Below are 12,415 nucleotides of genomic sequence, written 5' to 3'. Positions count from 1 at the left end.
ATTTGTTAGCAACGTTATTAAATGGATGCATCCCTTTCCAAATTCCTATTACCTATGTTCTAATCTCTTCATTCTTGGCCTCTTTGGGGAAGCATCTTTTGTTCCTACAAGACCTTCTAGGGACCAAAGGAATTTTTTAGGACAGGGTTCATTTATTCATTCATTTAACAAATATTTATTGAGTGCCTAAAATGTATAATTAGTTGTTATAGCTACTAGGGCTAAAACTGTGAGCAGGAACAGAATAGAAAACTTCTACACTCTCAGAACTTGTATGCTATGAACCGTGTGTATAAATTCTAGAGGATGGAGCCAGCCTCCAAGAAGGACCCCAGTGATTCTTGCCTCTGATAGTCATATTGTTACCTCTCATAATGACTAGATGACTTGTGTAATCAATACAATATTTCAGAAATTACAAAGTGTGACTTCCCACATGAGATCATAAATGGTATTGAACTCTCTTGAATCACTTACTCTGGGGGATGCCAGCCGCCATGTGAGGGGGATACTCAAGCAGCCCAGGAAGAGTTCCATGTGGCAAAGAACTGATACCCACTGCAAACCACCAGAGCTAACTTGCTAGCTGTGTTAATGTGCAATCTTAGAAATAGACCCATGAGCCCCAGTCTGAAGGTCTTCAGATGATTAAAACCTTCAGATGACACATTAACCGGACTATGAGGTAAAACACAGAATGCCCAATTAAATTTGAATTTCAGGTAAACTATGAATATTGTTTTAGTAAAGAATGCCCCGATTATTGTATGAGACATTCCTACACTGAAGAAAAATGTATTGTTTATTTAAAATTAAAATTTAACTGAGCATCTTGTATTTTTATTTACTAAATCTGGCAACCCTACTACAATCCTGAGTCAGAATCACTAAGTCTAACTCCTCCTGAATTCCTGAACCACAAAACTACATGGTATATCTTTGTTGTTTTATGCCACTAACTTTTGGGGTAATTGGCTCTGCTCCAGTGGGTAAATATGACACAAAGAGTCCATGATACCACCGAAGTTGTATGCAAATTTCTGTGTATAATTGTGTAGGTGCATTTCAGGGTAATGGCTTTCATTAAATTCTTAATGGAGTCAGAAGCTATTCCCAAGCATAACACATTTGAAAGAAAAAAGAGCAAGAAAAAGAAAGTAAGAGATACGGTTTTAGTCTACCTCTTTTGGCAGGTCATTTCAAGTCAAAAAACTTTTCAAAATAGCATTGTCCACTAGAACTTTCTGCAGCAATGGAAACTTTTTTTTTTTTTTATAGTTTATTGTCAAGTTGAATGGAAACATTCTTTATCTGCACTGACTAATACCGTAGCCATTAGCCACATCTGGCAACTGAACTCTTGAAATGCAGCCAGTCTATCCTAGGAATTAAATTTTTAATTTTAAGTTTAAGTAGCCATATGTAGCTTGTAGCTACAGTACTGCACAAGACAGTTTTGAAACATGGGGCAAAGAGTCAGCATTTGAGCTGAGCCATCTCAGAACTTAGGATGTTCTCAACATGAGTACAAAATCACTGACAAAAGACTTTGTCTGTACTAATTTATATATCTCCACCACTATTCTCCACACACACCCCCAACATCCAACAAAGAGCCTTCCTCATCACTGATTGATAGAAATTAGGTAGACCGTGGTATTGTAGTTGTGTTGCATGATGACAAATGGTAGCTATTCTTATGGTAAGCGTAGCCTAACATATAGACTGATTGAATCACTATGCTGTACACCCAAAACTAATATAACACTGTGTGTCCACTGTACTTCAATCTAAAAAGAAAAGAAATTAGGTAGAACAGCCACATGAAACATACATTGCCACTGAAACTTTATCTGTCTAAACCCTAATCTTAGAAGGATCCTCTCTTGACAAGAATTCCCAAGAATTCTCACATCCCAGCACTCCCTTTACAAGCTGTGTGAGCTGGGGGAAAACCCATAGCCTCTCTGTACTTCAATTTCCACATCTGTAAAATCAAGGTAATATCTACTTCAAGGTGCTGTTGTAAGGATTAAATGTATTAATGTATATGTAAAGCATTTAGAAACCTAGAAGAGAATCATTGTTAAGTAAATGTTACCTATACAATATAAATGTTTTTTATTTTTATTTTTATTTTTGGAGAAATATATATAGAGAGAGGACATAAGTGAGTGAGGGGCAGAGAGAGAAAGAGAGACCGGAAGCAGGGCTCAAGCTCACCGGAAGTGGGACTCCCTCATCATGAGATCATGACCCGAGGCAAAGTCAGATGCTTAACAACTGAGCCACCCAGGCACCCTATACAGTATAAGTATTAATAATATGAACAAATTTATCATTAGAATCACAAATATTAATGTAAACTCAGCAACTGACATATAAAGCCTGCTGATTACGCCACCTCCGTGGGGCCGTGTTCCTGGTCCTGTGAATGCCGCCGCCCTCCTCGCGAGGCTGGAAACAAGGCGACCCCTCCCCTCAGAAGATCCCAGCTCAGCACCTGGTGCTCCTGCTGCGGCTGCCTCATAGGCCCTGCAGATAAGCCACAGTCGTGCTGTGTGGCAGGAAAAATGTAGATCTCTTTGCTCTCCCCAACAATCATTTCTCTTAATCCCTCCGAACGACTACTCTTCCCTCTCAGAATTGCCACTAGCCCCCTGGATGCCTCTCTTGCTGGTCAGTCCTCCAATGGGCCCCTGTGGTTCATCTTTATGGCTCAAACACAGGCATGTCACCCAAGGGAGAAACACTAGTGGAGCGGTCTCAGGGAAATTGAGTGACAGAGGAAAAGCACATTCAAGTACTATTGAAGAAATTAACAGATTTCTCACTCCTGTTGCTTGCCTTATAATTATTTGTACATATAATCATTTCTCAACTTGTGTTTACTTTAGGGTAGAGTGCTTCATGGACTAGAACTACTTTAGAGGGCTCAGGATCACTGTTTTGCAATTCTGTATCCTGCCCTTTGACCCAATAGTGAGAGCCAGGGCTCTGCTGGTAAATCAGGGATATTTAGCTTGGCTGACCCTGCTAAAACAGTTTTACCAGAAAAGAGGAGAACAAAGATCACAGATGGGAAGAAAGAAATAGGCTTCCATGGAAAGAAGCCAGGGGAATTGCTTAATTGGAATTGTCCCTGCACAGCCCTCGTTTTAAAGGATAAAATACAAGACCAGGCACTGCTTCTGGAACTCTGAAGACACTCTGAGACTATAACAAAGATTTTCTAATAGTGTTTTATCATTACTAGATTTAGTCCCCAATCCCACCGTTACCCTTCAGATTACCTAAGTATGTGACTAGAGAAGTCATGGTCATTTGGACACAGTAGCAACCTGTGAGCTAATCATGAGCTGTCATCTAGGCCCCGGACAGAGAACAACTTTCTGACAACAAAATCTGAAAGTTTGATATGGCTACCCTCTGGGAATTATCAATTCTTGGAATTTCTCTTTCTTACTCATTTTTTTACAGGTATCCTAAAACTGGAACAATAGAAAACATGGATAGAGTCAAGAAAAACCTAGGAAAGACAATGGGACTTATTATAAAACTGTGTGTGTGTGTGTGTGTGTATAAAATTGCTAAGTCATGACATGAGAAATGGCTTTTGCTTCTTACTTACTTTTACTTTGTCAAACTTTATTTTCCCAACAAAACGGCCTTAGTTATTTGTATTTCTTCTGGACAAACTGTTCTGGATTTTATTTATTGAATTACGTGGTTATTCTGAAAGCAAGATAAATTTGGAGAACACAATTTTATAAATATACGTGACTCGTAGTTTCTTTTTCAATTTGGGAGCCACCAAAAAACATAAGATAAGAAATCTTTCTACATTACCTATCACTTCCTCCAAATAGTCTCAGAGGTAAATCCTGAGGATTAAATTGACCAATGCTGTAACACCTTCCTAAATGCACAGTGGTCAAAAAGAAGCTCTATCTTGGACCTGGAGAGCCTGGAGAATTGCTTATTAGCCTAAAGGATAGGTTAAAGAGGACCTGTTTAATTTTCCAGAGAGAGAAGAGGTGCAGTAAGTATTTATCTTTACCCTGATCCCAGTAGAATCATAAGAAAATCATTAATTACCCCACATCGAACTCTCAGAGGTTCTGCACAGGCCTATGGATGAGGGTAGACAGGCCAATGGCAGGACTTGTGGCACGGCCATTTTCCAGCCTGGAACATTCTGTGAGAGATAGAATAAAACCCCATCTGACTAGAACAGAAAGGTTTCATTAAGAAATAAAGATGGCTAAATAGCAGACGGCCAAATGTTGAATGACAAATCAAGTTACACTGTATCTGGAAGAGAGTGGGTAGCCAAAAGAAGTTCCTGATCCAGGTAGTAAAATGATAAAAAATAAGGTCAGAAGTCATATAAGGAGAGGAAGAGACCAGAACTCCCTCTCTTTCCACCATGCAAGGACACAGCAAGAAAGTAGCTGTTGGCAAACCAGGAAGAAAGTCCTCCTTATCAGACACCCAGTCTACTAGGACCTTGATCTTGAACTTCCCAGCCTCCAGAACTGTGAGAAACAAATGTTCATTTGGTTTTAATATTTTTAAAGTTTATTTATTTTTAAGTAATCTCTACACTCAACATGGGGCTTGAATTTACAACCCTGAGATCAAGAAACCCGGCCAGGAGCCACTAAGTCTTTGTTATTTATGACACCCAGTCTATGACATTTTGTTATAGCAGCCAGAACTGACTAAGACAGTCTTGTTCTTTCTCTCACCAAAATGGGAAAGAATGCTCATTGTAGATTGATAATCCCCAGTCTGCATCCAAGGGCACTGTCAGCGCCAGCCATTTGTGCTGTTAGAAGTCAGAGCAGTAGTCTCTTAATAAATAAAACAGCATCCCAAGATTAACTTTCCCAGAACGTAGGCCTGTGTGTCAATATTGTTTAGATTTAGGAATTTTGAAGTTTCTTCCTTAAGTCCTCTGCCTCATTCTCTATGACAGTTCTCAACAGCAAGCTTCTTCATCTTTATTTAATCAATCCTCCACAGGGACAGTGAGAAGAAATCCCCTATCTATATTCAAAAGAAAAAAGGAAGAGAAATAGGAGGGACATACTTCCATAGCGCAAAAGATAAAGCACACCTATTCAAGGTCAAATAAGTATTTCAGAATACCAGTGCTGCTGTAAGTGTAGCAACAGACCGTGCCCACATAGCTCATTGACTCTCCATCATCTGCCAACACTCAAACAACTCAAACCACAAGTCTACAGGACAGAGAAAGGGGCATCAATGCAGCGAAACAAGATGAGCACTGCCCTAGGAAACAGAAGAGTCATTTCCAGACTAGGTCTTCTGCTAACTGGCAATGTAACTGTAGAAAACTGACTCTAAAATGGCATTTGATTGAGCATATATAGCCATTGCCCTGAGCTACAGGAGGCACAGAACCCTAGTCCCTAGCCTCACCAGTCTAGAGGAAATTCAAGGGCAAGATCTCCTCAAAGGTACCCTTCTCTCACATTTAATGAATTCTGTGCACCATATCCAGAGTACTTCGGAGGGCTCCTTATTATCATATCAAAGCACTTACTCCCACAGGACTGTAATCATCCAGTTAGTTGGTTGGTCCAGTTTTCCACCATGCCTGACCTCAGGAGTTCCTCTTAACGCTGAGGATCTATGCAGAGAAGAGTTTCCAGACTTAGAGCTCCACCGAAGCCATATACTGTCATAATACATTCATGTATTGTAAAATTGTCTAATAACACACCAATGGTGAGCCTTTTGTGTTAATCACTTTGTCTTAAGGATGTCTGGGAAACTTACCTTTGATGAGAAAATTCCATTTCGCAATTACAGAAAATTCCTTGACCTCTCTGTGTTCCCAGCCAACTTCATCAACTGATTATCACATAATGGAAACTCACGCTGTCGCACATACGCTTTATGCCTAAAGTCAGTGCTTCTCTGTCTTAAACATCACTGATCTGTTATGTACCTAAAACCCTGCCCCTGGAATTCAGTGCAAGTCTCCTCTCCTAAGGACATGCGCAAATAGCAGCAATACCAGGACAGTTCTTTATGTTTGTCCTTTCACAGGAAATTGTCCTCAGCCTGTAAATCAAAAATAACATTTTATTGTCTTTCTTCTCCTACTCATGTAGCTAGTCACCATCAGCCCATTTCTCCTCAAACAATGACAGTCTTTCTACCTGGTCTTGTTAACCCTTGGCTTGAAAAAGCAAATTTCCCTACATGATTGATGTTTTGAGTGTAAATCTGGAGCTTTGCCTGACAGGAATAAATAAAAAGACAAATTGTAAGTGCTTTTGTTGTCACAGCAGGGATTCCTATCATGCCATCAGCTTTCTTGTCCCTGAATGTGTGAGCTGCCTGAAAGACCAAGGTAATTGAAAGGCATGCATATACCTCTGGTTTCCCTGATATTAACGGAAATTGCCTCCTACTGTGGTCGCTCTCTGGCTCAGTGTTCAGCAAAAGAAACAGGTCATTCCATTTCTAGCACAAGTGTTGAATACACTTTAGTCCATCCAGAAGGAAAAATCTCAGTGGACTGGTAAGTAGCAAGACAAAGGTAACTGCTCAGTTCTGTTAATCTTGTACTAAAAATGATTCTCTCTCTCTCTCCCTCTTTCTCATTTCTTTTCTCTTGTCTTGTACCTCGCCCCCCTCAGAAAAAGAACACGAACACTTGAACACTTACTTCATTTTGTACCCAAAGTATGTAGCATCTTAGTTTATCTTCAAGTTTATGATGACCACTTCTACTAGCCATTATAAATCATCTAAATGCCAGGGCACCTGGGTGGCTCAGTTACCTAAGCATCTGGCTTTGGCTCAGGTCATGATCTTGCGGTTCATGATTTTGAGCCCTGTGTCAGACTCTCTCCTGTCATTGCAGAGCCTGCTTCAGATTCGCTGTTCCCCTCTCTCTGCCCCTCTCCCCTCATATTCTCTCCACCCTCCCCCGCCTCTCCCTCTCTCTCAAAAATAAACTTTTTTTTAAAAAAAGAAATAACCTGGGGCACCTAGGTGGCTCAGTTGGTTAAGCGTCTGACTTCAGATCAGGTCATGATCTCAAGGTTTGTGGGTTTGAGCCCCGCATCCAGTTCTGTGATGACAGAGCCTGGAGCCTGCTTCTCATTCTATGTCTCCCTCTCTCTCTGCCCCTCCGCATGTTCTGTCTTTCTCTATATCAAAAATATAAAAAATTAAAATAAAAAAATAAATAACCCAATGCCTATAGTGGGGTAGTGAGTATGTGGGAGTAAGAAATTTTGCTATCCATAGAAAGAAAATACAGAACAGATGATAAGCTATGGGGTTCAAAAGTATTCATTAATGCACATACTTATCTTAACCAAAAGGTAAAGGCACATAACAACCTGTTTTAGGGAATGCTGGGTACATCATCTGCCCAGCGCCTGTAGCTTTAAGTGACTGCTTCACAACAGAATGGGCTCATAATTCTCATATAAAGATGAGATTAGTCATGACCTTCCCAAATGAGAGGAGGAGCCCTCGATCAAATTAACCAGTTAGCTGGCTAGTTGCCAGGTAACTAAGAGTTTCAGGGCACGTTTGTCAGACATTTCTCCTTGCCACTCCACACTCCCAGTACACCACACCTGAATATAAGAACCTTTCTCTGTTTCGGGAGATTACACGTGTCCCAGATTGTTGGTGGAAGGGAGGGAGGTTATATGCAGAGCAGTCTGGATGAGGTTCACTGAATCTCAGGGCATTGATAAGCAGCACTTCCGTTTGTCAATTATCAGGAAATGTCACAAGAAGACAAGCTCCAATGTGATTAGAAGATCTTCCAAAGCAGCTTCTCTGCCCAGGTGCCGTGCAGTATCCACTTAAATTGTGAGTGGCAACTTGTAGGATGTGGCTTGGCTCCCAGGTATCTCCCTGAAGCTAGTGACGGTTAATGCACCTGCCAACTCCCTCCTCTTCCTCTGTCCCCCACTAGGTCCAGATGCTTTAAGGCCAGCACTTTCTACCTTCTCCCCCCCAAGGTTATATCCCACTCTAACCCAAATGACCCTCACCTGGTGGAGGCAGCAGGAAGGGCAAGCGGGGAATTCTCACACTTCCTCTATTCTCTTTGCAGGCAATTTTCATGGCATAAACAGTCCTCCTGGCTTTCCCCCAAGCTTTCTATTCAGGTGTTCAAGAGCTTCTTTTCAAGTTTCAAAACATTTCAAGTTTCAAAACATTTTAAAAGACCTAATGTTGACAGTTACTTTCTCCTTGCAGATTCACTGCAACGATCCTAATTCTCTTATAAGCAATCGTGAACATCTCTAACTGGAGGAAAGGCTGAATGTAAGAATGTTCAGAAAAGAAAAAAGTACAAAATTTAAAACTTCAAGGTGGCATCTCTCTACAACCTCATTCCTACTCCCTCTTTCTCCACCAACTATTCATTAACCCCTTACTTCTCCTTCACTAAGTCTGTGAAACTTCTTAAACCTTAGTGTTCCAATCTGCTAATTTCTTTGTTTCAGACCTCCTTTGACCTCTCCTATATCATTCGATAATGTTGACCATATCCTCTGTATCAGTTAGGAGGGGAAGGTGGTAGTGCATAAGTAGTAAACATTTAACCCTATACTAGCTTAATACAAAAGGAAAAAATATTAGAAGGATACTGATCTCTTCCTCCCAAAGAAATTACTTGTTCAACTCTGTTTGGGAATCTGCATCTGGGCCTGCAATTTCAAATCCATCTGTCTACCCAGTGTAGAAATTAACTCCCTAATAACCTCTAACAAATGCAGTTGGCTTCAATTAAGCATTTCTGAACATTTTTGGTTTCAATCTATTTAAACCTGCCTCCTTATAACTTCCATATATTCTATCTGAATCTTCACTCAAGGACAATGTGGTATATAAAGTTGGACCTGGATCATATGTGGATTTCATGTAAAAACACACTGATACAGCCATTGTGGGAAAACAGTATGGAGATTCTTCAAAAAGTTATAAAACTACAATACAATCTAGAATCTAGTACTTCCACTTCTACTTCTGAGCAAATATCCAAAGGAACTGAAATCAGGATCCTGAAGAGGTATCTGCACTCCCATGTTCATTGCAGCATTGTTCACAACAGCCAAGATATAGAAACAACTTAAGTGTTCATCCAGGGATGAATGAATAAAGAAAGTGTGATATAAACATACAATGGAATGTTATTCAGCCTTTAAAAAGGAAGGAAATTCTGCCATTTGCAACAATATGGGTGGACCTGGTGGACACTCTGCTAAATGTAATAAACCAAAGAAAGAAAGAAATGGTATATAATCCCATATATTACACATATAAATTATATGTATAATCTAAAGTAGTCAAGGGATGCCTGGGTGACTCAGTCAGTGGAGATTCTAACTCTTGATTTTGGTTCGGACCACGATCCCAGGGTTATAGAATGAATGGAGCCCCTCATAGCGGTCTGCGTTCAGCGTGGAGACTGCTTAAGATTCTCTCTCCCTCTCTCACTGCCCCTTCCCCCCCAACTCTCTCTCAAATAAATAAACAAACAAATAAATAAAATAATCAAATTCATAAAGCAGAGAGTAGAAGGTGGCTTCCAGGGCCTGAGAAGGAGGGGATTTGGGGACGTGATGCTTAAAGAGTACCAAGGTTTAGTTATACAAAATGAATAAGTTCTGGAGATCCACTCTACAGCATTGCGGTAGCTATGTGCTGGCTACAGGGCCTGCAGCTAACAATACTTTAGCATACACTTAACATTTTCTAAGAAGGAAGATCTTATGTTGCATTTTTACTAAATAAATAAATAAATAAATAAATAAATAAATAAATAAATAAATAAGAAATAAGATAATAAGGGAGGTGGGAGACAACTTTGGGAGGTGATGGATAGGTTTATGATCTTGATTGGCATATACTTATCCCCAAACTCATCCAGTTGTACATATTAAATAAGTACGGCTTTTTACGTGTCAATCATATCTCAATAAAATAGTTTAAAAAATAAAAATATATTTTAAAAGAACACATTACACATTCTTCATGAAAAGATTCTTTAAAATTAAACATCATACAGATCAAAAAATTCCAAAGGATAGTATCTTTAATGAGATTTTAATCACTGTCATTTTCACTAAGGTTTTGTTGAAGTGTCTTTATCAGTATCAGAAGTGTACACAGATATTATTTGTATATAAAAGCGTATTTTAAATTCCATTTAAGCCCACTCATTTCATCTCCCACAGCTGCTTTTTTGTTTTGATGAAAGATGAATAAGGAATAAATAGAAGGCCAATGTCTCATATTGATGTACCTGTATGGCCCTCTGAAAAACTCCAAGCATGTATTCACATTAGAGAAAACTGTTCTGTCAAATATACAATCATTCAACAACAGCTCAGGCATGAACTGATGTTTCCTACAAAAGAAAAGGGGAGAAAGTGGGCAAATTACAGTTCTTGTGTTTGATACACAGTAAAGAAAAGCCCCAAAGAGAAGATGAGATTGTGTTTGTTGTTTGACAAGAAGGCAGAAGATACCACAATCAACTTGGTTCTGAAATTTCAGTGGCTCCATCTCCCATAAGATTTAAGGATCCCTACTTGTGGTGCTTGAATCCACAGGGCCGCGCGTGACCTTACTACTTGGGATGGATAACTGCATCTGTCTTTTTCTATTGAAGGTCCCCTTTGCATTCAGTTCACTGAGGGAAGCTAACCTCTCTAATCTTACCGTTTCCCTAAACCATTTGTACCGTGTGGTTCTGGCCCATGGGTGGAGTCCATCATACTTAAAAGAATCACAGGGCTGAATGGAGTATTCCAGTTTCTCTGGTCTAATCCTCTAACTTTCAGATTAGGAAGTCAAAGTCCAGACAGGTTAGCAGTTTGTCCAAGAACACAGCTCGTGCAAAGGTTCATGCGTACTGTTCACCCTAACTGGCATTTTAAATAGGAAGGAAAGGAGCATTCTCCATCCAGGTTTGGCAGAACGCAGGGCTGGGCTTCTACAGGTGGCTGGCAGGTGACAGAAGTGACAGTGCTATGTACGCTGCGAGATTCGGAACCAGCCGAGGGACACGGGAGCCTACGGGGTCGCCGCCCCGCAGGGCCGTATGCCGGTGACCGTGACGCCCCGCCCTTGGCACCTGAGCGCGCCTGCGGCACACTCGGTCATCGTCTGCTCCACACCGTTCACTTCCACGCAGACGCTAAAGCCGCCTTCCTCGCACTCCGATGCTTCTCTGCAGACACATTTGCTGCTCTGGGCTGGAAAGATAAATGTCAGAGGCTTAATGGCACATGGAGGAGGTGGGAGACTCGAGGCACGTTACCTCCAAAGTCACGATGCTCTATAAGCTCCTGCCTGGAGGGATCAACTAACCGCCCTGGGAAAGCAGGAGGGCCAGGAAGTCCGGCATTGTGCTCCGCTCAAAATGAGCAGGCTTGGGGCGCCTGGGTGGCTCAGTCTGTTCAGTGTTGGACTTCCGCTCAGGTCATGATCTTCCTGTTCGTGGGTTGGAGCCCTGCATCGGGTTCTGTGCTGGCAGCTCAGAGCCTGGAGCCTGTTTCAGATTCTGTGTCTCCTTCTCTCTCTGCCCCTCCCCTGCTCATGCTCTGTCTCTCTCTGTCTCAAAAATAAACTAAAACTATTAAAAAAAAAAAAAAAAAAAGAATGAGCAGGGCTTGAGGCTGGCGCCAGGCCAACCGGCAGGACCTGGATGGCCTGCTCTCTCCAAGTCAGGGGCACTCCAGCTCTCTCGTCCGCCTTTGTCTGCTGTCTAGGGGAGCCAGAAACTGAGTAATCCCTCAACCCCTGACCAGAAAAGGAGACCTCAGCAAGTTGAGTCAAGGCCCAAAAGGAGACAAAGAAAAGAATTCAACTTAGTGTGAGAGATAGGGCAGGAAACAAAACATAGAAGACTGCATATCCCGTAATACAAAACAGAACAAAAACAACAGCAAACAAGCCTTCAGAGCCTGGGTGCCTCTGTCCGTTTAGTGCCAACTTCCGCCCAGGTCATGATCTCACAGTTCCTGAGTTCCAGCCCTGCATGGGGCTCTGTGCTGACAGCTGGGAGCCTGGATCCTACTTCAGATTCTGTGTCTCCCTCTCTCTCTCTCTGCCCCTCCCCGCTTGCACTTTCTCTCTCTCTCTCTNTTAAAAAAAAAAAAAAAAAAAAAAAAGCCAGAAATGAGTTGGGGGAGAATTCACAGTGTGCGCTCAAGTATCAGACTGGAATGCATCAGCCAGGTGTCTACAAAAGGTGTGACAAGCGCACTGGTGACCGCTGATCCTAACCCGACCCAGTGGGTAGTGTTCAGTACGTCATTGCCTGGGTGGTAAACAGTCCAGGAGGGAGGGTGCAGGGGCCCGGCTGGCACAGGCCACGAGGACCGCATGAGTTGCT

The 12,415-nt window shown here is 41.6% G+C and overlaps 1 protein-coding gene across 1 annotated transcript in view; it reads right to left on the bottom strand.

Moving 5' to 3' along the window:
- Nucleotides 1-10,090: 10,090 nt before the first annotated feature.
- Nucleotides 10,091-12,415, bottom strand: part of C7 (complement C7) — a 60,145-nt gene continuing 57,820 nt past the window's right edge. The window contains exon 18 of the mRNA XM_039244296.1: nt 10,091-11,273. Coding sequence (XP_039100227.1) covers nt 11,092-11,273 — 182 coding nt within the window. The 3' untranslated portion in view covers nt 10,091-11,091. The remainder of the gene's footprint in view (nt 11,274-12,415) is intronic.

The sequence above is a fragment of the Hyaena hyaena genome, unplaced genomic scaffold (assembly GCF_003009895.1).
Source record: "Hyaena hyaena isolate Hyena2069 unplaced genomic scaffold, ASM300989v1 scaffold_236, whole genome shotgun sequence".
NCBI classification, from domain to species: domain Eukaryota; kingdom Metazoa; phylum Chordata; class Mammalia; order Carnivora; family Hyaenidae; genus Hyaena; species Hyaena hyaena.
Note: the sequence above shows the minus strand (reverse complement) of the source record. Positions and strands in the feature narration are given on the sequence as shown.